This window comes from Phyllostomus hastatus, unplaced genomic scaffold (assembly GCF_019186645.2).
Source record: "Phyllostomus hastatus isolate PE091 unplaced genomic scaffold, TTU_PhHast_1.1 phas_scaffold_317, whole genome shotgun sequence".
Classification (NCBI taxonomy): Eukaryota; Metazoa; Chordata; class Mammalia; order Chiroptera; family Phyllostomidae; genus Phyllostomus; species Phyllostomus hastatus.
In genome coordinates, this window is record NW_025334023.1 from 27,478,879 (window position 1) to 27,505,499 (window position 26,621).

Consider the following 26,621-nt stretch of genomic DNA (forward strand, 5'->3'; position numbering starts at 1 on the left):
AAAAACATACTTTAAAAAATGGGAGAAAATATCTCAGACATTATCAGTGGTTATGTTCAGGTAGTGGAATTATAGGGGATCATTTTCCATTTTTTCCAAATTCCCTCTAAACAGAAGAACAAAACATTATTTTAAAAACTCATTTCCTTTGACTTTTATTTTTTATTAAATGATTTTTATTGTATTTTTTCCATTGTCATTTAGTTCTCTTATACTTCCTCCCTCCCACAATCATCACACTATTGTTTATGTCCATGAGTCCTTTTTCCTTTTTGCTCAGTTGTTCCAACCCCTACCTGCTCCTCCCTTTGCTGTCATCCTGCTCTCTGTCTATGAATCTGTCTCTGGTTTGCTTGTTAATTCAGTTTGTTCATTAGATTGCACATATGAGTGAAATCATATGGTGTTTGTCTTTCTCTGGCTTATTTCACTTAGCATAATGTTCTCCAGGTCCATTTAAACTGTTGTAAAGGGTAAAACTTTCTTCTTTTTATGACCAAGTCGTATTCCATTGTGTAAATGTCCCATAGTTTTATCCACTCATCCACTGAATAAAAATTGTAGAAGAAAACATAGGCAGCAAAATCTTGGACATAGCTTGTAACAATATTTTATCAGTTACATGTCCCCAGGCAAGTGAAACAAAAGAAAAATAAACAAGTGGGACTACATCAAACTAAAAAGACAAAGATTTCCTTCAGAGCAAAGGAAATCATCAACAAAACAAAAAGACAACCTACAGAATGGGAGAACATATTCACTGATACATCTGATAAGGGGTTAATATCCAAAATTTACAAAGAACTTATAAAACTTAACTCCAAAAAAAACAACCCAATCAAAAAAATGGGCTAAGGACCTGAATAGACACATCTCCAAAAAGGACATACAGATGGCCAATAGATATATGAAAAGATGCTCAATCTCACTAATCATCAGAGAAATGCAAATTAAAACCACAATGAGATATCATTTCACACCTGTCAGAATGGCTATTATCAATAAATCACCAAATAGCAAGTGCTGGTGAGGATGTGGAGAAAGGGGAACCCTTTTGCACTGTTGAGGGGAATGCAGATTGGTGCGGCTACTGTGGAAAGTAGTATGGAGACATCTCAAAAAAATTAAAAATGGATCTGCCTTTTGATTCTTTGACTTTAATTTTAGTGTTTTTAGTTGGCATGATTCTCTTAAAGCCTTATGTTGTCAAGGAACAACCAGTAATATTCAATGAAAAGTATTTTCTTAGGACAGGTAATCCACTTTCTAAAACCACTCACTGTGATTCTTGGGTTCACTGTGAATGTGTTGGGTTCATAAGTGGATTTCTCAGTTAAGTACAAGAAATAAAACATGACTATGCATACTAAAAGTAAAATACAAAACTATAAAGCTCCTAGGAGATAACATAGGAGAAAACCTAGAGAACCTTGTGTATTTTGATGACTTTTTAGATACATTAAAAACACCATTTATGAAAGAAACAATTGATAAGTTGGACTTCATTAAATTTAAAAACCTGCTCTGAATAAAAGAAGAAAATGAGAAGACAGGCCATGGATTTGTAGAAAATAGTTGCAAAAGACATACCTGATGAAGGACTATTATCTAAAATACAAAGAACTCAAAATTTCAAGAAAACAAACAACCCAATTAAATAAATGGGCCAAATACCTTAATAGACACCTCACCAAAGAAGACATATAGATGACAAGTGAGCACATGAAAAGATGCTCTGCATCATGTCATTAGGGAGATGGAAATTAAAACAACAGTGAGATACACCACTACATAATTCATTAGAATGGTCAAAATCCAAAACTTTTTTAAAGTATTTTTTATTAATTATGCTATTACAGTTTTCCTCCTTTATCCCCTCTCCACCCTGCCCCCCCAACCCTCCAGTATTCCCCAACACCTTAGTTCATGTCCATGGGCTGTACATACAAGTTCTTTGAGTCCTCTGTTTCCTATTCCATTTTTTATCTTGCCCTGTCTATTTAAAGCTTACCAATTATGCTTCTCTGAACCTTTCCCCCCTATTCCTCCCTTCCCCCTCCCCACTGAACTCCCTCTATGTCATGTCCATTTCTCTGATTCTGTTCTGTTCTGGTTGTTTGCTTAGTCTTTGTTTTCATTGTTTTTCTTTTCTTTTAGGTTCATTTGTTGTGAGTTTGATAGTTGTGAATTTGTTGTCATTTACTGTTCACATTTTTTTATCTTCTTAGATAAGTCGCTTTAATGTTTCATATAATAATGGCGTGGTGATGATGAACTCCTTTAACTTGACCTTATCTGGGAAGCACTTTATGTGCCCTTCGATTCTAAATGAAAGCTTTGCCGGATAGAGTAATCTTGGCTGTAGGTTCTTGCCTTTCATGACTTCAAATACTTTCCAGCCCCTTCTTGCCTGCAAGGTTTCTGTTGAGAAATCATTTGATAGCCTTATGGGAACTCCTTTGTAAGTAACTGCCTCCTTTTCTCTTGCTGCCTTTAAGATTCTTTATTTATCTTTAATATTGGGTAACTTGATGTTGTACCTTGGTGTGTTCCTCTTTGGGTCCAACCTCTTTGGGACTCTCTAGGCTCCCTGAACTTCCTGGAAGTCTATTTCCTTTGCCAGATTTGGGAAAATTTCCTTCATTATTTGTTCAAATAAGTTTTCAATTTCTTGCTGTAGTTCTTCTCCATCTGGCACCCCTATAATTTGGATATTGGAACGTTTCAAGTTGTCCCAGAGGTTCCTAAGCCTCACTTCATTTTTTTGAATTCTTGTGTCTTCATTTTGTTTCAATTGGATGTTTGTTTTTTCCTTTTGTTCCAAATTGTTGATTTGAGTGCTGGTTCCCTTCCTGTCACTGTTGGTTCCCTGAATATTTTGCTTTATTTCACTTTGGGTATCTTTCATTCCTTTTTCATTTTTCGAACAAGCTCAATCAGATCTGTGAGCATTTTGATTACCAGGGCTTTAAATTCTCCATCAGATAGTTTGGCAGTCTCTTCCTCACTTAGTTCTCTTTCTGAGGCTTTGCTCTGTTCTTTCATTTGGGCCCTATTTCTTTGTCTTGGGGCAGCCGATAGGTTGTAAGGGGGCAGGGCCTTAGGTATTCACCTGGGCAGGGCAACCCTCCTTGCTGTGTTATGGCATTGCCTTGGCGGGGGGTGGGGCTGGGGCTGGAGAGGGAACAATGCAGCCCATCTGCTCATCTCTAGTGCACTTTTCAACAAATTCTTGTGTGAGACTAGGAGTTTCTCCCACTGTGGCAACCCCAGTCTTAACCCACAATCTGCTCTGAGTCTCAGTTTTCCCCTTAAGTCAGCCCTTCTCTCGAAGCCCACTGAGCTTGGCACCCAGGCCCGCCCCTAGGTCTGCTGCCTTGCAGTGTTTTTTTTTTTTTTAGTTGGCCCATGCAGTCTGCCACCTTACTGGTCTGGTTGTTCTGATTGATTTTTTCTTTTTTCCTTGGTTGTCAGAGTTCCATGCAGTTTGATTTTCCGGTGCTTTTGGTTGTTTATTGAATTTAGATTTGTTGTTATCCTGCTTTTGGTTGTGCAAGGAAGTGAAGCGTTTCTACCTATGCTTCTATCTTGGCCAGAACCTGATGATCCAAAATCCAAAACTCTTGACAATCCAAGTGTTGGTGGTAATGTGGAGCAACAGGAATGCTCATTCATTGCTGGTGGAAATACAGAGTGGTACAGCCATTCTGGAAGACAGTTTGACAGTTTCTTATAAAAGTAAACACACTCCTCCCATATGATCCAACAATCATGCTCTTTGGTATCTGCCCAAAGGAGTTGAAAACATGTCTAAACAAAAACCTGCATGTGATGTTTATGGTAACTTTATTGCCAAAACTTAGAAGCAACTATTAGTGTGCCATAGTAGGTGAATGAATATGTGAACTGTGAAACATCCAGATGGTAGAATAGTATTTAGCACTAAAAAGAAGTGGTCCATTGAGCCATGAAAATATGTACTACTGAATATTAATTAATTAAATATATATTAATATTAAGTGTAATTATTATTAATTAAGTCCGTACTACTAAGTGAAAGAAGCCCATCTGAAAAAGCAACATAATACATGACTTCAACTGTGTAACGTTCTGGACAAGGCAAACCTGTGGAGACAAAAAGATAGTGGTTGTGAAGAGTATGGCAGGGATGGGGAGACGGAGTGAGTAGGTTGAGCACAGGATTGTTAGGGCAGTGAAACTACTCTGTATATTAGCATGGTAGATACATGTCATTTGTTCACACCTGTAGAATATACAGTGTAACACTGTAAATGCTAGGGTGAACTATGGAGTTTGAACGATAATGATGTGCCATGTAGGTTCATCAGTTACAACAAATGTACCAATCCTGGTGGGGAATGTTGACTATAGGGAGGCCATGCATATGTGGGGCAGGAAGTATATGGGAAACCTCTGTACCTCTCTTTCAATTTTGCTGTGAAACCAGAGCTGTTCTTAAAAACAAACAAACAAACAAACAAACAAACAAAACCCCAAAACATGACCATCTGCACCTGGAGTGACATTGCGACCCCTGCCCAAGAGCCTGTGTATGTGCATGTGCACGCATGGCGGAACATGGTGGCCAAGAACGAGGACTCTGGATCAGACTACCTGTGTCCAAAATCAAAGTCCTTACTAGCTGTGTAACCAGTGAATTATTTAACCTCTCTGCCTCAGTTTTCTCATCTATGAAATGGGGGTAATAATAGAACACAGGTAGCATACACAAGGCCTGCAGGCTGAATCTGTCCCTTCACCTTGTGTTATCTGGCTGGCACCTTGTTTCTACCCAGCAGCAGAGCCGAACTCCTTGCCCCTAATTAAGGTTTATACTAGAGCATACTAGAGTAGTTAGGTTTATACAGTCCTAAAATTACATTTGGCCCTTTGGAGGCAACCGCAAGGCTGATGTGACAATCCCCGGTGAAAATGAGTTTGACACCCCTGTAATAGAACATCCTTCAAGGTGTTGTAATACGTGGAAAGTTCTCAGAACATTTGTTGGCACATTAGTGCCTGCTCAGTGTTTTTTCTCTCGCATTTCTCTTCTGTGAAGGACTCAGCACTTTGGGTATGTCACACAGCGCACTTTTACGTACTATTGTAATCTTTTTTTTAAAAAAAGTTATTATTGCTGTATTTCCTCCTGCCACTGAATCATAACATAGTTATTTCTTTCAACAAATAAGTCTGGATCCTATTTCCCTGTAGCTACCACTGTACTTTTTTGGTTCCTCTTTTACAGCAGAATTGCTTCAAGAAATTTTCTATATTTGTTGCCCTGATTATTCTTCCTCCTTTTTCTCTTCAACCCATCTATTCAGGGGTTTTTACCTCATTATTCCAGTGAATCTGCTCTTGTCACGGTCACTAATGACCTCCATTGCAAAGTCCACTGGCAGTTCTCTATTATAAAGTTCACTTGACCTCTTAAAGAGAAGCCTTTTTTTCTTGGTTTTTCGGGCTTCACACTCTCCTTGTTTTCTTTTACAATATACCCTTGGATATGTATTCTTAGTCTATTGTTGAGTCTTCCATCTTTCCAACCTCTTAAGTTGGAGTCCCCAGAACTCAGTCCTTGGACCCATTGTTCGTCCACATACTCCCTTTTGTAGTCTCATCCAGCTTCCTGGCTTTAAATATCTGTCTGGTGCTGATTTTTGAAAGTCAAGCCAAAACCTCTCCTCTCAGCTCAAGACTTATGTGGCTAATAGCCTGCTAGACATTTCCACTTGGATGTTTAATAGACATCTCAAACTTTCAACGTTTCCATCATAATTGCTAATTGTTCTAATGGAAGTGTCATTCTTCCATTTGCTCAAACCAAAATCCTTGAAGTCGTCCTTGACTCCTCTCTTTCTGTACCTGTCTCCTGTCTGTAAATCCTTTGGTTCTACCTTCAGAATATATATACTGTAACTACTTACCTTCCTCACTACCAATGGTTAGAGGTATTACCATTTCTCAGCTAGATTATCTCAAAAGCCTCCAAACTGGTCTCCCTATTTCTTTCCTTGCCTTTTCTCCATCCCTTATTATGTCCTCAATTCTGCTGTGGGTGATCCTAAAATATTTCAGATGAAGTCACTCCTGCCTTGTAAAAAGTCCTTATCATTGCCCACAAGGCCTTGTTCAATCTGGCTCTCTGTTACTTTTTTACCTTCATATTTAATCTAGCTACCCCAACTTTCTTGCTATTACTTAAACATACCAGGCATGTTTCTGCCTCAGTGCCTTTGTACATACCCTTTCTTTTAAATGGAATGTTTCCCAGTTATTTGCAAGATTGATTCCTTTCCTTTTAAAACCTTTGCTTATATATTACCTTCCCAATAAGGACTTTCATGATCATCCTATTCAGATTTTACCCTCATCCCTGTTCTTGTTTTATTTTTCTCTGAGCACTTACCACCTTTTCAGAGATTTCACAGGTTCAGATATTTGAGAAGACTCACAAGACTCCACTGAGCATACTCAAGATTTTTATTTAAAGGCAAATAGTATAGGGTATATGTACTATTTGCCTTTATAGGCAAAGAACAGGAAGGGTATAGTACAGGAAGAACAAGAGTATAGGGAGGCATTAGGAATCCTATTTGCTTATAGTGTACCCTGAATTGAACACCAAGATCTGTGTGGAAGTTCCTAGGGGGTTTTTTATGCCCCTCTGGTCCCAGAATCATGTGATGCTGTCCAACTACGTAGTTATGTAGATTGAAAACCATTAGGAAATAAACTGGCTGTGGGAATACCAGAGGCCCCTCAGACATAAAACTAGAGCTTTCCCAGTTTAGCTTTTTTTTTTTTAATTAAATTTGTCATTTCTTTTTTATTTTTTAATTTTATTTATTTATTTTTTAGAGAGGGAAGGAAGGGAGAAAGAGAGAGAGACACAAACATCAATGTACGGTTGCTGGGGGCCATTGCCTGCAACCCAGGCATATGCCCTGACTGGGAATCGAACCTGCGATGCTTTGGTTCATAGCCCACGCTCAATCCACTGAGCTACGCCAGCCAGGGCCCCAGTTTAGCTTTAGTTAACTTGATCCTACATGCCTTTTATAATACAGTATAATTTCTGAGTGGCATGGCTCAGTTGGTTGAGTGTAGTCCTTCAAAGCGAAAGGTTGCAGATTCCATTCCTGGTCAGGGCTTGTGCCTAGGTTGTGGCTTTGTCCCTTGTTGGGGCATGTGCAAGAGGCAACTGATCAATGTTTCACTCTCTTACTTTCTCTCTCCCTTCCCCTCTGTCTAAAAGTAAATAAATCAAATCTTAAAAAAATACAACTTCTTTTTTTCTTTGTTTTTTTTTTTTTTAAGATTTTATTATTTTTAGAGAGGGGAAGGGAGGGAGAGAGAGGGAGAGAAACATCAGTATGTGGTTGCCTCTTGTGTGCCCCCTACTAGGGGCCTGGCCTGCAACCCAGGCATGTGCCCTGACTGGGAGTTGAACCACGACCCTTTGGTGCGGTGCTCAGTCCACTGAACCACACCAGCTAGGGCAAAATATAACTTACTTTGTTTATTGACTACCCTTCCTTACACACACACAGATTATAAGCTCCATGAGGGCAGAATTTTTTACTATTTTATTCATTGATGTATTCTTAGTTTCTGCAGTTGTGCTTGGTGAATAGTAGGTGCCTAATAAATATGAGCTGAGTAAATTATTGAGTGGAGTTTCTCTCTAACTACCTAACTATATTAGGAGACCACTTTGAAGCCAATGAAAAAGGAATCTCTGGTGTCCTTCATGACATCCGGACCATGGTCAGTAAACAGCCAACATTCCGCAGTTGACTGTTGAGAAAATGTGTCTCCAGGGGCCGACCCACTGCAGACACCATTTCAGAGTCTCCTGAATGTCTGCAGCCAGATGCTTGAGAGTGATTTGTGCAATGTGCATAAATAATTCAAACCTTTTAAAAGTGAGATTTTTTTTTAGCTGTCTTGCTGAAGTATAACACCCATAGGATATCAGCATTCTTTTCCTCTGCAGACTGTTTTTCAGTGACATGGAACATTTTGGCAGCAGGTAATATGATTTTGTTTCGGGACAATTTTTTTTAAGTACATCTCTGAAATTTTAATACAAGTCACTGAGAAAATATGATTGTTTTCATCAGTCTTTTGTGAGACAAAACTACTTAACTTTCCAAGTTTTATGTTGTAATGGAAAGCAACTATTAATCTCCTATAGCTCATTGTTTTATAATTTACATAACAGGAATAAGCAACATGTTTGTTATTTACTCTGTTGTAACCTAGGTACGTCGTTTCAGAGAAAGCAGACAAAAAAATACTAATGAAGAAGATGATGAAGTTCGAGAGGTAGGTTTTCTGCTGTGAATTCCTATGCTTACATGTCAGTTTGTTAAATCAGAATAACCGGTAGGTTTATTTAGAGGAGTCAATCCATGGTGGATAGGACCGTGCAGGAGTGGCCGAGGACAGGTGCCTTTGACTTGTTCCAGTCCAGCCTACATTATTTTGCTTGTTGATTGTTTTCCTTTTTTCCTTTTGCTCTTGTCTAAAATTTATTTGTGTGTGTTTGTGGGTGGGACTAGCATATACAACAAGAACCCTTAATCAAAATAATACCTAATTATTACAGAGCATCATATCAGTGAAAGATAAAACCTTACCCTACTGAGCCAATATTATTTTGAGCAAAAAGGAAGAAACTTAGTGTTTTTTACTTAGTGTTATCGTAGGTAAATGTACAGTGTCAACTGGCCTCTCCAAAATGTTGAAATTAGCTTAATCACCATCATCGCTGTCTTCTCAGTCTCTTTGCAGTTTAGGAGCTTGAGACTGGCAACCATTCGCTTCAGTTTTGGGCCCTATCTGGTACTTGGTGAATTCACAATTGAAATATATCTTATTGACCTTAGTGTTTTTTGATTGCTATGTAGTATTTAAAATTAATTTTATAAATTATTTACTTTTGGGATTTTTGCCTTGATGGCTTTCGTTCAGTGTTTTTTGTAGGACCTGTTATGGGTAGCCGTTCTGCGTTGTATTGGGAATACAATATGAAAAAGGTATGGTCTGTGTCTACCAGAGACTCTCGGTTTAGTAGGTGAGACAGACATATATAGAAAGAAAATATTAAATCTTAGGAGCTAAAGTTTTATCCTTATGGAATTAGTGCAATTGTCCTACTCATCCATTTTGGTTTCCTAAATATTTCAGAGCTGTAGCTGACAAGTGGTGAATTAGAAAGAGTTGAAGTGCTTGACACATCCCCTGACTTTTACAAGCTCCACTATTTTCTCTGCTACAATAAAAAAAAGGAGTATATACCCCCTTCCTTCCATTTATTTACTTATTTATCCTCCCCCAAGGATATGTTTTATTGATTTTAGAGCGAGAAAGGGAGAGAAGGAGAGAAACATTAGTGTGAGAGAGAAACATTGGTTGGTTGCTTCTCATATGCTCCTTGACCAGATCAAAACCTGTAACCTAGGTATGTGCCCTCAGTGGAAACTGAATGCACAGTCTTTTGGTGCATGGGACAACATTCCAACCAGCTGAGCCACCCAGCCAGACCCCTTTCTTCCTTTTAAATAATACGTTTTGCCTTATTTTAAGAACACTACGTTGGTAAAAGTCAATACCTGAGACACTAAGAAGGAAAAGGAAAAGAACTCTGCTTAAGGAGATGAGCTTCTCAATTTGCCTTTCCCCCCCTGAACTCTTCCAAAGGAACCCCTGTTTTAATAGTGAATATACTAATGACTATTATGTAATACCACATCCTTTAATGACAAGCAATTTTAGACCCTGACATAGGAAAAAAATCAGTTCTCAAGTAATTCTATACCATCTCTGTAGGCCCTGAAACAGACTCTGAGCCCCTTTTTTTCTTTTTAAAATACCTTCCATGCCTAAATCTGATTTCCTTCACTTGGTTCACTTAATATTCCACATTTGCTACTTAGGATTTTAGACTGATTTAATAATGGCATTTGCCTGAAATTTTAAGGAATAGGAAAGTGACATTTTTGGTGTGTGTTTTTTCCATTTGTCTTATAAAAGTTTGATGTTCTGTGACTCCCACTTCCACATCCACAAAGAGAAGACAAATGAGAAGACAGGTGAAACTGAAGGACATATGGTGGGGCTGGAATTTGAATTCAACGATTTTTACCCACAAACCTAGACTTTTCCACCATACTTTGTCCTATCATAATTTTATATTATAATAACATTAACATAATGCATGGCCAATGATTGGCTGAGAATTTGAAACTGCTAAAACTGTTATGCAGCACATCAAAGTCACTGTTCATAATAAGCACAGAAACAACTGCTGTGCCATTTACAAGATGGTTTTTGGAAGCTCAGTGGAGGAGGTGAGATTAGGGATCTCCTATCACACTTACTGTATTTGTACCCATCTTACGGAGTGCCTCGAAGCAGAAAAGAGTTTGCCAGGTGGCAGGAATGAATGCTTACAAAGAAATGATATCTGGTTCTTAGATTATTTGACTTAAACATGATTAACTCTTTTAATTGGACAGATTGCAGAAATATTTTGTTACAATGGATGCTTTGTGTTTGAAGCCACTAACCTCAGTTTTTAATTGCTCTTTTTAAGAGTATTAAAACATTTTAATTCAAGAAAGATAGGGATGACATGACAGATTTCATAGGGGAGTTTTTCAGAAGAAAGAACTTTCGGGTTTAGATTTTCAGCTACATTTTAAAACCAGTGATCAGGGCTTTCTAGGTAATTTTTTAGCGTGCCACGGAGTGTTACAAATTTTTTAAATTCTCATAATACTCTTTAGAATTTGACTAATGGAGTTGGAGACTTTCCCAATCTGTAATTTACAGCTTTACAGAATCATTTAGCTCAGAATATGAATCCCAGTACCCAGCTTAAATTATTTGAACAAACAAAAGCATTAGCCCTTCCATTTAGAGGGGGAAAAAAACATGCTGTAAGGTCTCTTGTTCACATAGAGAAACTCTTAAGTGTTTTCTTTAAGTTCACATTTAAGTAAAAAGCCAAATAGTAAATATTTTAGTCAGGTCATATATGGCCTCTGTCGCATGCTCTTATGTTTAAAAAGTTTTTTTACAATCCTTTAAAAATGTAAAACTATTCTTAGTCTGATCCACAGTTCATAGTTTATCTGGCCTCTGATTTCTTGTGTTCTATCTGAATTTGAGGCCTAGTAGATACCTTCTTTCAAGTGGTAATACCAAGTACTATCAAATAGAGTGAAAAGACATCCCACAGATGGGAGAAAATATTTGCAAATCATGTATCTGATCAAGGCTTAATATGAAGAATATAAAGCACTCCTAAAATTAAACCACGAAACAACCCAATTTAAAAATGGACAAAGGACTTGAATAGACATTTTTTAAAAGAAGATATGTGAGTGGCCAATAAGTGCATAAAAAGGAGCTCAGTCAGCATTACTAATCATTGGGAACATGCTAATCAAAATCTGGAGACACTGATCTGGCTGGGTGGCTCAGTTGGTTGGAGCTTGTTCCCTACACCAAAGGGCTGCAGGTTCAGTCCCCTGTTAGAGCACATCCCTAGGTTGTGAGTTGGATTCCCGGGTTGAGTGCATATGGGTGGCAACCAGTTGATGTTTCTCTCTCACACTGATGTTTCTCTCTCTCCCCCTCTTTCTCTCTAAAATCAATAAGCATATCCTTGGGTGAGGATTTGAAAAAGTTTTTAAAAAGACAAAACAAACAGGGAACACCACTTTATACCTTTTAGGCGGGGAGAAATTGGAACCCTTGTGCATTGTTGGTGGCAATAAAGTCTGTATGGGAAATAGTATGAGGATTCCTAAAAATTAATGGTAGAATCACTATATGGTCTAGCAATTCCACTTCTTTGTGTTTACCCAAAATAATTGAAAGCAGGGACTCAAACGTATTTATGTACCAATATTCATAGCATTGTTCACAACAGCCAACAGGTAGTAACAATCCAAATGCCTATCAAAAGATGAATGGATAAACAAAATGTGGTGTGTACATCCAGTGAGATATTATTTAGCCTTAGAAGGAGTGAAATTCTGATTATACTGTAGCATGGATGAACCTTGAAAACATTATACGAAGTGAAGTATGCCAGACACAAAAGGACAAATATTGTACGAATTCAGTTACATGAAATAACTAGAGCAGTCAACAGTAAATTAGTGATTCCCAGGGGGCTTGGGGGCCTAGGGAGTGGGGAGTTAGTTTGATAACTGAAGCATTTCAGTTGGGACGGTGTAAAAGTTGTGGATCTGGGTGAGCAGCGGTTGCACAACAGCGTGAATGTATCTAATGCCACTGGACTATTCACTTAAAATGGTTAAAATGGTAAATTTTTATGTTGTGCATATTTTCATACAATTTTTAAAAGTAATACTTTTCAGGATAGTATGTTTTCAAATCTCACAGAAAGTATATGGAAACATCGTCTTGTCGTTCATTGGCATTAGATCTGCACTCATGGGGTAAACTCTCAGATGTGCTTCATAGTCTGTTGCACGGAAGAGGCAGAGTTAAGATACTATTGAGATGTTTGAGATGTTATAAAATGAGGGTACAGTATTTAGACAAAGAGAAAGTACAAAATTTGGAAATGATGACAATTCATTCCCAGAAATAATAAAAAAGTATTTACATTTAAAATTTTACTAGATTCTGCCAAATTATTCCAAAGGTATTATACCAGTTTATGTTCCAACTAGTAGTATTGGAGAATGCTATTTCCCCAATCCTGTCCTGGTGTTTTACCACATCTTTTGGGTGAGAAAGGGTGAGAAATTATTTCTTGTTGTTGTTTTGAGTTCATACTACTTAATATTACTAGTGAATCTGAACGGTTTTTATAAATCATATGAAAAACCTGGTCATCTTTTTTGCCTATAAATTTTTTTTAGAGGAGGTGAGCCAGGACAATGTCTTCACCAATGTCTTTCTCTAATTCAGAGGTGTCAAACCCATTTTCACTGGGGGCCACATCAGCTTCCTGGTTGCCTTCAAAGGGCTGAAATAATGTTAGGACTGTATAAATGTAACTACTCCTTACCTGTTAAGGAGTTGAAATTACATTTGGCCCTTTGAAGGCAACCAGGAGGCTGATGTGGCCCTGAGTGAAAATGGGTTTGACACTCCTGCTCTAGTTGATTTGTAAGCTCACCCATGTGAAAGTGTGTGCACACTGTGTGTATATACCTTTAGGATTTTTGCTATGTAAAAGAATAGCCACCTATTCCTGAGGGGTTTTGTTTGTTTGTTTAAATCCAGAATGGGTGATGAATTAAATGACTTTTTGGCATCTGTGGAGATAAGCCTGTTGGGGTGGGGAGGGAGTCCTCTTGTGTTCTGTGAATGATTAATATTAATACATATCCTACTATTGACTTATCCTCAGTATCACTTTGTGAACCTCCTGGTAATGGGTATATTGGTCTTTCCACATGCTCCTGGATTCTCTTTGTTTGATTTAATATTCACAAGATACTGTAATTTTCTTTATATGCATGCAGTCCTTTGTCAGTTTTCAGTACCATTTTTTGCTGGCTTTATAAAAAGAATTTGGAAACACTCTTTCGTTATGTTCTGGTATTATTGAATAGCAGTGGAATTATCTGTTCTTTGAACATTTGGTAGAATATACCTGGCTGTCCTTTTTGAGAGTGTAGTTCTTTTAGCAAGTTTCTCAAAAAAAATTTTTTATAATTAGTCTGTTGAGACTGCCTGTTTTCTTAGCTCAGTTTAGGTCACTTATTTCCCAAATTACTTAGAATTGAGCAGAATATTTTGTCGTGACTAAAAATTTTCTTTGGATCCTTTTTTCCCCTCCATTCTCATTTCTTTGCTTTAATTTAGTTAAGTTACTGTTGCAATTGTTTTTATTTGTTCTGATATGCAGTATTTTTATTGCCATTTTCTAAATGTTAACAGAATTTTAGTTTTGTAGTTTGGAATCAGGGGTTTTGTTTTACTAATTTCTAATTTTACTGCATGGTCATTACAGAGTACAATGATACTTTTTTACTATTTAGAATTTAATGATATTTTTCTTAGCACCCCACTATATGTCAGTTAAAGCATTTCATGGGGTCTTGTAAAGAAGAGTGTTATTTTCAGAGTATGTAGTTCAACATGTATCAATTAGATTTAGCTGGTTAATTATGTAATTAGATATTCCTTTTTTCTTTAAAATCTACTTTTTTAAAAATGCACAGCTGGTTCTTATTATTTGTGGTGATTATGTTACATAAAGTCACTGTGAACACTAAATTAGTGAACACTGAGCCATGTATCAAGGGAAAATACGGGATTAGGTTCCTGCCAGCTACTGGTTACAACGTTTTCATCAACTGAACAACATATAACCTTTTTCATGTGTGTTTCTGTTTAAAGACACCACATTTAATATACATTTTTTATTTGTTAACATTGAACTCATGGCCAACAGCCTAGTAACTCATGTCTGAATGAAGCTTATCTAGCACGTGTATGTCCTCTGTGAGGCACATTACAGCCTGGTACTTAGGAACACAATGCCATACACTGGGGAGCCTTTTTACATGTACTATTACCCAAAGGCATAAAATTGTGAAAAACGTGATACTAAATGTATTACAGAAGGGACACTTGTTTAAAGTACAAGAGCTAAAACAAGAAGGCTGTCACTTTGTTTGACCTCATCTGTGTATGTGTGTGTCAGGTGACTCAGAAGTCTCAGCATTCTACACATGTCCATGGATAACCAGGAAACTATCAGGAGTGCAGTTTTTGGAGTTACAAATAAATTTTGGCCAGTAGGTGAATTTGAAAACATGAAATCCAAGGATGAGGACTGACTGTACTTTATTTGGGACAAGAAAGATGAACTGAAATCTTTTTCTACTGTTTAAAAATATTTTTTGTGGCCCTGGCTGGTGTAGCTCAGTGGATTAAGTACAGGCCTGTGAACCAAAGCATTGCTGGTTCGATTCCCAGTCAGGGTACACGCCTGGGTTGCAGGCCATGTCTCTAGTATGGGGTGTGCTAGAGGCAACCACACATTGATGTTTCACTCCCTTTCTTTCTCCCTTCTCCTCTCTCTAAAAACAAATAAATAAAAATTTTAAATATAGTCATTTTTGTTGTATTCCCTAAAGTTTTTTCTTTTTGTGTTGGGATGCCATGTTGAGCCCTTCATGTAGTGAGTTAGATGTTGTTTCACTTCTGGTAAGACCATCATTACAAAGCTGGATTACTTCTCCCCTCCCACCCACTTCATTCCTGTTTCCACCCTGCCTGCCTCATTGAGCTGTGTCTCTCCCTATTTTGTGGCATTGTATAGAGCTTAGAAATGCTCTAGCCACCCCTCCTTAGACCCAGAATTTATCATTTCAAGTAAGAAAGACTGTTGTTGTGGCCTCTTGATATGTGTAGATCAATTTTGGAGAATTCTACACTGCCCAAGACTCTTCTCAGCCTTCTCTCTTAACTAGGTCAAATATTCACCATATCCATTAACTTTTTATATATTTTTGTGTCTGGGGGTTAGAGCTATTTTCTAATTTTACTGAAAATGTATTGTGTTTTATTTTTATTTTCCTTGTTAAATTTTGTTTGGTGTAGGGGAGGAGGTCAGGGAACATTGCTTTTATTGTATTTTTAATAAGAAAATCAATATTCATTTCAGTTAATCACAACATTTTGTAAATCTCAAACTTTTCTTACCTAAACAATTTCTTTTTTTTATCCTTTAACCATTTTTACCCTGTCCCCCAAACTGACAAGCTGTCAGTTTGTTGGCAGTTTCTTATCAAAGTAAAATTTGTTGCATATTTTTGGTTTTTATTCTTTTTCTAGGCTTTCAGTTGTTATATTTTCCTTAATTCTTGTTATCATATATTTATGAGATTATTGCCCATGTTTTTCTGATTGCAAAAGTAATTTTTAGAAAAAGTATATTGTAGAAAATTTATAATATATAAGAATAAAGAAGAAAACAAAAGTATCCTAAAATTTCATCACCCAGAAATAACAGCTATTTGTAAGGTGTTTTTGTTGTTGTTGTTGTTGTTATTTATTGAGCCCATTGTACAAAGTAGTACAAATGGTAACAGTTTCTTACAAGTGATGTTGAATTAGGGGCAATTGCCAGCATTTCTCCCAATTCTGAAAGTTTTGATTCTGTGAGATGTTTTCTTGCTTGTTAAACATTTCAAATGGTCTCATTTTATAGGTAGTATTGTAAATTGATCTGACAAATTATAGGTATTGAATTTGATTAACAGAGGAAGGAGTTTGCTTGTTTTACACTCATAGCATGGTTAGTGAAAAATAATAGTATAGACAGTTTTTCAATATTAAGTATTTATGCACATGATCAGATGAATGACTTTTAGGATGCTACATTATCTACTACTGTGTACTTTCTCCCTGTGACTCCCTTAGGCCATGACTAGGGCCAGAGCCCTCAGATCTCAGTCTGAGGACTCGGCTTCCACCTTTGGTGCTGATGACTTCATGAGTACAGATTTGGCAGAACAGGTGGCTGATGACTCTGATGATAGCATCACAGCAGAAGCCAACAAAGGAAGGGGTCGAGGAAGAGGCCGAAGAGGAGGAAGAGGACAGAATTCAGTATCAAGAGGAAGGTCTCAGAGGGGAAGAGGTTAGCACTGAATACAGTACAGTCTTTTGCACACATTTAACTGGGCCATTGCATGTGAAATACAGAATTGTATTGTTAGAATTAAGTTATACAGTCTTTAAAACAATTTTATAATGCATAAAGTCAGTCTTTAATGTAGTTCAGACAAGTACATTTTACTCAAATAAATTTTGAATGGCTGTGTGCACACAGGGTTTTCATTGCTCAACACACATATATAATTTTTAAAAGAACACGTGTTTTTCACACAGTACCTTTAGGTACATTTATTGTCTTATTTTCTCTTACATGTGCTAAGTAATAGTGAGGCAAAATATGCTGTTGAGGAAAATGACTTTGCATTAGCAGCAGGAGGAAAACTCCAGATCATGAGAATTAATATTTTTGTTACTGTCATAAGATACAAATGCCCACATTCTTGTGAAGTGGGTTCATAAAATTTGTTTGAAAAGAAAAACCACCCTAAAATACAATTCGATTTATTAAAACAACTATTAACATTTATTGCCATCATTGTGTTTAGTATGACACTATTATCACTGAGTAGTCCAAACAATAGAAAACAGTCACCCAGTGACCTCCTGGTGTGTTATATAAATCTATCCCTAGGAATATTTAAAAATTATTTTATGAAATATTCTTAATAGGTATTTTAAGCTGGTAAAATGGATAGTAATTTAGTTAAAATATCCGAGGGTAGAAATCCTCATTTTCTAGTGAAAATTATTATCATTGTCCTTACATTTAAAAAGTTTTTCCTTAAATTTTAATTGGAATAGTATGAGCCAATTGTAGTAGTAGTATCGGAAATTTGACTGATCAGACTCTAGATGTTTCTTGTATATATCACTGACTTTTAATATGTAAACTATGTTTTGATGTTACTTTGTTTAGATTTCATTTTGCTGATGTTTAATAAACTTTGGCTGGTGATGGGATTGTATATTAATTGCTCATTATTGTAACAGCAGGCACTGGTCTGGAGACTTCTACTCGAAGCAGAAGTTCAAAGGCTACTACGTCAACATCTAGAAATATGTCTATTATAGACGGTGAGTACAGACTGGAAACTGTTACCTAGCAGTTATTTATAAATTCCAACACAGGAAAACCTAGGAAGCCCCATTAGTAAATCTTATTGGCTTGTCATCACTGAGGAATCAAAAGGGTTATTAGAGTCAAAGGATAAATTATCCTAATTTAAAAGATCTTCAGGGCTTCCAGTCAAGATGGAGATATAAGCAGACATGCTTCGCTTCCACACACAACCACAAAAAGAATTACAGCTAAACCTCAAAAAAAAAAAAATAACACCCAGAATGGTCAGATAATCGAACTGTACAGAAGTCCGACAAGGATTTAAAGAGGCCACATTCATCCCAACAGGTAGGAGGGGCACAGAGGTGAGGGGAACACGGTGTGGCACAGAGAGGCAGCAGGGGCAGAGTGGGTGGTCCTGCATTCACGTGTGGTGGATAAAAATCTGGAGGGATACTTTGGGAGCAAGCAATCCCAGCTCCAGGCCAGACCACATAGCCCAGGGTTCCAGGACCAGGAAGATAAAGCCCCATAACTTCTGACTATAAAAACCAGTGGGATTGGGTCTGTGGAAGACTGCCAGTTTTTCAGGAGAGTCCGTTTAAAGGGCCTGCATGGACTCAGAATGTAAACAAACATTCACCACTGGGGCAACAGCTGGAAGGGCACCAGTCGCATACCAGAAATGGGTGAAGTGACTAGAAACGGGGTGAGTGCTTGGCAAACCTACAGAAGCCAGGCATCGTGCCTTCTACAACTCTACAAGCCCTTCCCTGACAGAGAGCCACAAAGCAGTGAATCAGGTTGCCCTACCCTGGCGAATACCTAAGGCTCCGCCCCATACAACTCAACAGGTGCACTAAGACAGGGACCTAATACAGAGAAACAAACCCAAGGACACCGCCAAATTGAGGAGACAAAGAAATATGGCCCAAATAGAAGAACAGAACAAAATTCCAGAAAAAGAACAAAACAAAACAGAGATAACCAACCTATCAGATGTAGAGTTCAAAACACTGGTTATCAGGATGCTAAGAGAACTCATTGAGTACAGCAACAACATAAAAGAAGAAATGAAGGTCACACTAAGTGAAATAAAGAAAAGTCCACAGGGAACCAACAGTGAGGGGAAGGAAGCTAGGATTCACATCAACAGTTTGGAACATAAGAAGGAAATAAGCATTAAACCAGAACAGAAAGAAGAAACAACAATTTAAAAAAAAAAGAGGATGGTATAAAAAGCCTTTGGGACGTCTCCAGATGTGCTAACATCTGAATTATAGGGCTGCCAGAAGGAAAAGAGGAAGAATAAGAAATTGAAAACTTATTTGAAAAAGTAATGAAAGAAAATGTTCCTAGTTTGGTGAAGGAAATAGACATACAAGTCCAGGAAGCACAGAGTCCCAAAAAAGTTGGATCCAAAGAGGGCCACACCAAGACACATCATAATTAAAATATGAAGGGTTAGAGATGAAAAGGGAATCTTGAAAGCAGCAAGAGAAAAGCAGAAAGTTACCTACAGAGGAGTTCCCATAGGACTATGAGGTGATTTCTCAAAAGAAACTTTGTAGACAAGAAGGGACTGGCAAGAAGTATTCAAAGTGATGAAAAGCAAGGACCTACATCCAAGATTACTCGGTCCGGCAAAGCTATCATTTAGAGTTGAATGGTAGATGAAGTGCTTTTCAAACAAGGTGAACCTAAAGGAGTTCACTACCAAGCCATTATTATATGGAATGTAAGGGTCTTATTTAAGGAAAAGAAGATCAAAACTATGAACAGTAAAATGACAACAAACTCACAACTATCAACAACTGAATCTAAAAGCAAAAACAAATGAACTAAGCAAACAATCAGAACAGGAACAGAATCATAGATATGGAGATCGTTTGGCAGGTTATCAGTGGGGAGTGGGAGAATGAGGGAAAAGGTGTAGGGATTAAGAAGCATAATTGGTAGATACAAAATAGACAGGAGGAGGTTGAGAATAAATAGTATAGGAAATTGAGAAGCCAAAGCACTTAAGTGCGGGACCCATGGACATGAACTAAGGGGGGGATTGCTGGAGTGAAGGGGAGTACTAGTTGGAGGGGGGCATTGGGGGGAAAATTGGGACAACTGTAATAGTTTAGTCATTAAAATGTACTTAAAAAATTAAAGATCTTTATTGATTGGAGCTCTTGGAGAGTGAGAGCTTTAAAAATTACTTTTTGTAATTCCTTCAGGTAACTTTGATTACTTTTATAAAAGGATCATTAAGACATAGGAAAGGTAATCAATTGGTCAGTATATCAACACTGGTCAAAAGAGAAGGAAGTACTTTTTTTTAACTTTTTAAAAAAGATTGTATTGATTTATTTTTAGACAGAGGGGAAGGGAGTGGGGAGAGAAACATCAACTTGTAGTTGCCTCTCACACCCCCCTACTGGGGACCTGGCCTGCAACCCAGGCATGTGCCTTGACTGGGAATTGAACCAGTGACCCTTTGGTTTGCAAACCAGCGCTCAGTCCACTGAGCCACACCAGCCAGGGCTAAGCACTATTACTAGAAGTTGTACATCTATACATCAAGGAAGTTCTCCCTCTGTATAGAATTGGCTGCATCATGTTCATGCATATGAACCCTGACTGATGTTAGAACCCACAATGCAGGTATGTGCCCTAGACTGGGGATCGAATGTGCAAACCTCTGGTGTACAGGATGATGCTCCAGACAACTGAGCCACCCGGCCAGGGCAAGAGCCTGGTCTTCTGACTTCAGAAGCATGATGTCTTCGTTGCCATTTAGGAAATGGCTTCCAGAACGCTGCTTCATTCTTGACAGGCTTACGATAAAAACAGAGAAGGAAAGAAACAGAGAATGAAAGAAAAAAGGCAGCCTGGTGGCTGAGTTCACCAAGTAAAAGCATAGTGACTTTGGACAGGTCACACACTCTCCTGGTTTGTTTACATGGACATTGGGACTAGTGATCTCTGCCATATTGGATTGTTCTAAAAAATAAAAGCAAAACACTAGCACTTGGTAGGCATTTATGAAAGGTTAGTTATTGCTATATATAAAAAAAGAGGGAGTTAGAAAAGCAGAGTGAATAAAAATATATATATATATATATATTTTAAAGCCTATTTTCCCTCCAGCTGGCTATTTGGTATTTTGCAGTTTCACTATGATAAATCTGTATAGGAATTTTTTTAAATCTTGCTTCGGATTTGTTGGGTTTCATGAAGTGTGAATTGGCATCTTTCATCATTTCTAGAAAATCCTTAACTACGATCCCTTCAATATTACTTCTGTTTTATTCTTTTTCTCCTCCTTTCTGGGTCTTTAATTAAATATTAAATGTATGGCCTATCCACTTTGTTCTCCCATGCCTCTTAACCTCTCTGTATGTTCTGTTGTTTTATTTTTCTGTGCTACTTTGTAATTATCTCTGATCAGTCTTCAGTTTACTCATCTATTCTTAAAACTGTCTATTGTAGTTTTCATTTTTTGGGAGGAAGGGAGGAAGGTTAAAATTCTGCTTAATTCTTTTTCAATATGCTGTTACTTTTAATAGTGTTTTAAAAAATTCTCTGCAGATGTATTTAAGACTGTCTTTAATTTTTTTGAGTGTGCATGCTAAGGATTTTTTTTTCTGTGTTTGCTAACTCAGTATCTGAATGTCTTTGGCCTCATCCTATTATCTATTTCTGATTGCTGCTTCTTAGTTATGGTGACTTGTTTCTTTGTATGCTTTGTTATCTATAGTCCGCCCAGAATTAACAGTAGGAATAATTTGAGATCTTGGATGAAGAAGTCTTCCTCCAGAGTAGAATCATAGTTGTCTTGCCAGGTTTATAGGAGCCTTTGAATTTAAAATTATGATTTGAGGACCAGCCAGGGGGTATGTACTTGTAAAATCCTGTTTATGCCGGCGTCTCTCCTTAACCATTGGTGTTTCAGCTTACACTAGGGAGGAGATGCATTGGGCTCCCTACCTTGGGTGGACCTTGAACTACAGAAGCTCCCTCACTTTCCTTACAGAACTATCAAAAACAGTGTTAATATTTGCCCAGGTCACCAGGTGTCCTCAGGGAAAAGGACTCTGCTTTATGAGCCTCTCTGAGTTCTAGCTTTTCTTCAGTTTTTGGCCTGATAATTCCTTACTATGTGATCAACTCTTCAGTGCTATTAAGATTTTTTAAAAAAATGTTTAATGTAGTAATTTGGGTTGTTTTCAGCAGAAGTATTTGTCTGAATAATCTAGCCTACAATGGACAGGTACAGAGGTTTTCTTCTTTATTATCCTCATTTAAATCCAATCCGAGACTGCCTCCTTTGTAGCTAGAACTCTGTCTCACAGAGGTTTTGTCGGCCTTTTTTTTTCCACTGCCTAACATCAGCTCCTTTCAGAATCACTATGCCAGTGAGACTTTCAAAGATATTTTTTAATGACTCCTGCTCTGTTATCCATTGATATGTGAAACAAAGCTTTTTCTGTAGAGAAAATAAGAGACCAGTTAAAATTGGCATGACTAATAATATTCATTTATAATAGGAGGCTATGTAAGTAAACCAACTTAATATGAAACTTAAGATTTTCTGAATCATGTTCCAGGGGAAAATCTTATGCCGTTTGTAGTGGATGGTTGTGGTTAAGAATCCAGGCTCTAGAGTCAGACCTGCTGCTGGTCAGCCAGCTCTTCACCTGCTGGCTTCGTGTCCTTGCACTGTAAGGGCCCAGGGAACAGGGGTTGCATTATTTTGTTCATCATTGTATCCACAGTGCCTGGCACATAGTAGATACACGTTAAGTACTTTAGAATGGTTAAATAAAAATTACTTAAGAGATTGTGTAGCTCACAGGTTGAGAGCAAGCTTTTGAATTCAGAAAGACCTTGGTTTGAATTCTGACTTGATTTACTAGCTGTGTGTCCCCCGGCGGATTAGTTTAGCTTTGCTTCTCTAAGCTTCTGTGTCCTCATATATGAGACAAGCCATGATTGCATTGACCTCCTTGGGTTATTTTGAGGATCAATGGGAAGATGCATGTGAATACCTGGCACAGTATCTGTTCATATTATGCCCTGGTGACTGTAAACTTATTATTCTATAAGCTTTAGGTCCCTTAGCTATAAAATTGGCAGTGTAATCCTTCATAGAGTAGTTCTAACTATTAAACAAACTTATGCATATACACTGCTGAGTACAGAACTTAGTAAGAATCAAATGATAGCTGCTGTTAGTATGAGTGGCAATGCTTATAATAGACTTTTGAAAATGTATGTTTTATAAATTAGTGTAAATTTGTCTATTATATAATTGATTTGGTCTAATGCTTTTGCAGTTTAACTGATCACCTTCAACACTGGGCCTTTTTTGAAAAAATGAAATTGACTTTTTAATACATATGTGGAAAACATTTCTATCAGATTAGATTTGGTGTTACTTTGATAAAATAATCACAGTGTATTAACTATAGTTACCATAACTTTGGGACAGAAAAAAAAACACTTTAAAACTGTAATTATTCTAGGTCCCTACTATGAATGGAGAAATGAAGAGATAAATAAAGGTCAACTTTTATTATGACAAGCTCCATGCAGTATAGAGATTTCTTATTGTACTGGAATTGTATTGGGAAAGGTAGATACTATGTTTAAAGCTAGCAGTGGTTGTAAATAAAAGTTGACAGCCCAGAATTTTCCACTGAGGTTTGTTTGCACAGAATGGTGACTCAGATAAGTAAAAGATACTTCTGAAGCCTCTACCTTTGCATTTAATTTACCACAGAGGCTGCCACTGCTGCTAATACCTTTACTACTACTACCATTGCTAGCAACATTCTGTGAATGCCTACAACTTTTGGACACTTGCCAAAGCAATTAACTCGCTTTTTTAATTCTTTCAATGAACTTCGGCATGAAGTATTATTAACGCTATGTTACAAATGAGGAAACTGAGACTCAAACCAGAGAATTGGTCATCCATAGTCACCCAGCTAGCAAGTCGAAATGAGCCTGACTCTAAGACCAGAGCTCTTCAGCTCTGTGCTGTATTGCCTTCCTAATAAAGCTTATTTTCTGACAACACCATCTCACAAACTTTTATTTGTCTTTTGCTATTTACTGTTTTTTTAAAGGCTCATGTTTTCAAGGATCTGAGAGTTTGAGGAGTCAATTAGTAAATAACTTGAGCAGAAGTATTCTTTGAAAGAGTCCTGATGACTGCCTTTTTTAGTCAGTTGCCCTCTCCAGCCTTCTGAGTGGGCTGTGAGGCCACTGTGGAGGAGGGCAGATAGAATTCTGCAGAAGCAGAATTTGTCTCTACCTGCAGGTGGACATCACAAATTAGGAAGAGGGCCTGGAATAGGAAAAAGGAACAAATCATACATCCAGGCTAGGTAGAAAGATTCCAGAGTTTTCTGACTAGGAGAATTTTGAATTTTGTGGGATTCCTTGAGCATTTAATTTTTCAAGCTCTCTTTTTTTACCTCCTGTTGTCCTATTATATGGTTTGGGGAGTGTCTTGGGAAGGCTTTATTTTATATTAGGAAACTGGTAAGACTTGGGAGAAAACAAAGCTCTAGTTGGCCGTTTGAAATTTATCCTAGGTTTTTTAATACTCTACACTTAATTGCAATGTGTGTAGTGGCGGGTAGGGGCGTGTGGGTTCCCCACACTACCAAGCACTTCTCTGGAGGCCAGCTGGGAGTTCTACATTTCAACTTAATTCTGATGCTATGTGCCCAGAGATAGCATCAGATTCCACAGGTTAATTGCTCAGTTCTGCACAAGTCTTTGCACAAGTCTGCCCTTCTCCACTTCAGATGTCAATCTGAACCCAGGTTGTTACCGGTACTTCTCACTGACAGGCTGTAAATCAGAGGTTCCTATGACTCCCTCCTTGGGTTTGATTAATTTGCTAAGGCAGCTCACAGAACTCAGGAAACTAGTTTACTTATTAGATTACTTGTAAGGATACCAATCGACAGCCAGGTGAAGAGATAATAGAGAAGGAGCTTGTGTCCTAAGGGAGTTTGGGATCTGGCATGGTGGCACATGGAAGTGCTCTGGTTCACCTGGAAGCCCTCCAAACGCCTTTTTGGGGGGGTTTTAATAGAGGATTCCTTATGTAGGGACCATTCATTAAATCATTGGAATCGTTGGTGGTAAGTGTAACTTCCAGCCCATCTCCCCTCTCGCCTCTCTTGAAGTTTCAACCCTCTATTCATGGTTGGTTTCCCTGGTAACCAGCCTACAACTTTAGGCAGAGTCCTGAGGTCACCAAATTAACATGATACCTTGATAGCTCTCATCACTTAGAAAATTCAAAGGGGCTCTGTGCCAGAAACAGACAAAACCAAATATACAGGGTGGGACTACAGTTGTAAGTACCCAAAACAGTATTTTTGTATTATTAATTTATTATTGCATTTATTATTATTAACCTACTTTTGCCCACCCCTGTACATTTCTTATTGTAAAATCATAATATCAAAGTTTAGGACTTGGAAAAAATAGTTGACTAAGCTTCCTGTTTCTAACCAAGTTTATAAAATTAAAAAAGTAATGGTTCAGCAATTAAAATGCTTCCCAGATAAGGTCAAGTTAAAGGAGTTCATCGCCACCAAGCCCTTTTTATATCAAATGTTAAAGGAACTTATCTAAGAAAAAGAAGATAAAAAACATGTATAGTAAAATGACAGCAACCTCACAATTATTAACAACCTCACCTAAAACAAACAAACTAAGCAAACAACTAGAACAGGAACAGAACCACAGAAATGGAGATCACATAGAGAGTTAGCAACAGGGAAGTGGGAGGAGGAGAGAGGGGGGGAAAGGTACAGAGAATAAGTAACATAGATGGTAGGTAGAAAACAGACAGGGGGAGGGCAAGAATAGTATGGGAAATGTAGAAGTCAAAGAACTTATATATATGACCCATGGACATGAACTAAAGTGGGGAAATGTGGGTGGGAGAGGGTATACAGGGTGGAGGGAGGGAAATGGGACAACTGTAATAGCATAATTAATATATTAAAAAAAAGTAATGGTTCAGAGTAAAGTTTTATGATGGAATAAAAGATCTACTGTTTTCTAGAATTTCCCTCTAGACTGTTTCTTAAGTACTGAGTGTGGTTAACAAAGTAGAGGAGAGTAAGAAAGCTCTTACTGGAACCATAGCTCCTACTATAGCCACGGGGAAAGGTGTTGCCAACTCTAAGAGAAGAGTGACACTAGGAAGGTTACCTAAGGGATCAGATTTTATCCTTCAGGTATTTTTCTATAAAATATTTTTAGTGTAGGTGCCCTGATTAGTGTGGCTCAATTGGTTGGATGTCATCCTGCAAAGTGAAAGGCTGCAGGTTCGATTCCCAGTCAGGGCATGAGGGAGAGGCACTGATCCATGTTTCTCTCATACATTGATGTTTCTCTCCCTCCCTTTCTTCCTACACCTCACTAAGAATAAATTTTAAAAATTATATATATGTGTGTGTGTATATCTATTTAGTGTAGGTGTCTTTTTGAACACAGCTTATTGCTATATTTGAGTAAGCTGAGATACATGAAACTGGCAGTTAGGCATTGATGTATTTGAATATGTAATTGCACCTCCCTTCAGATTTTAAAAAGTATAAATGGTTTTATAATTAGTCATCAAGGGATTTTGCGGGTAGGACTTAGAAAATTTTCAGCTAAAGAAACGTGCAAATTTTTCTAAGTTATTTTAAGAACAACAATGGATATCTCATCTTTTCCATTATAGCCTTTAAACCTACAAGACAGCAGCCCTCACGAAATGTTGCTACTAAGAACTATTCAGAGGTAAGAAAGATAGTTGTGTTTTAATAATTTATGTATTCTGAATTATAAATTGCTTATTCTTTGATTGACAAAGTAGATAAAAGAAGTGTGGAATATT

General features: G+C 37.6%; 1 protein-coding gene across 6 annotated transcripts in view; it reads left to right on the plus strand.

The window, feature by feature from the left end:
- The window catches only part of MRE11 (MRE11 homolog, double strand break repair nuclease), a 76,094-nt gene that overhangs the window by 30,876 nt on the left and 18,597 nt on the right, over positions 1-26,621 (plus strand). For 5 of the 6 annotated variants that reach the window (XM_045818230.1, XM_045818231.1, XM_045818233.1 and 2 more), the window contains 4 exons: positions 8,293-8,355; positions 16,456-16,675; positions 17,644-17,727; positions 26,466-26,524. In XM_045818230.1, coding sequence (XP_045674186.1) covers positions 8,293-8,355; positions 16,456-16,675; positions 17,644-17,727; positions 26,466-26,524 — 426 coding nt within the window. The remainder of the gene's footprint in view (positions 1-8,292; positions 8,356-16,455; positions 16,676-17,643; positions 17,728-26,465; positions 26,525-26,621) is intronic. The other variant, XM_045818234.1, reaches the window with a different exon arrangement.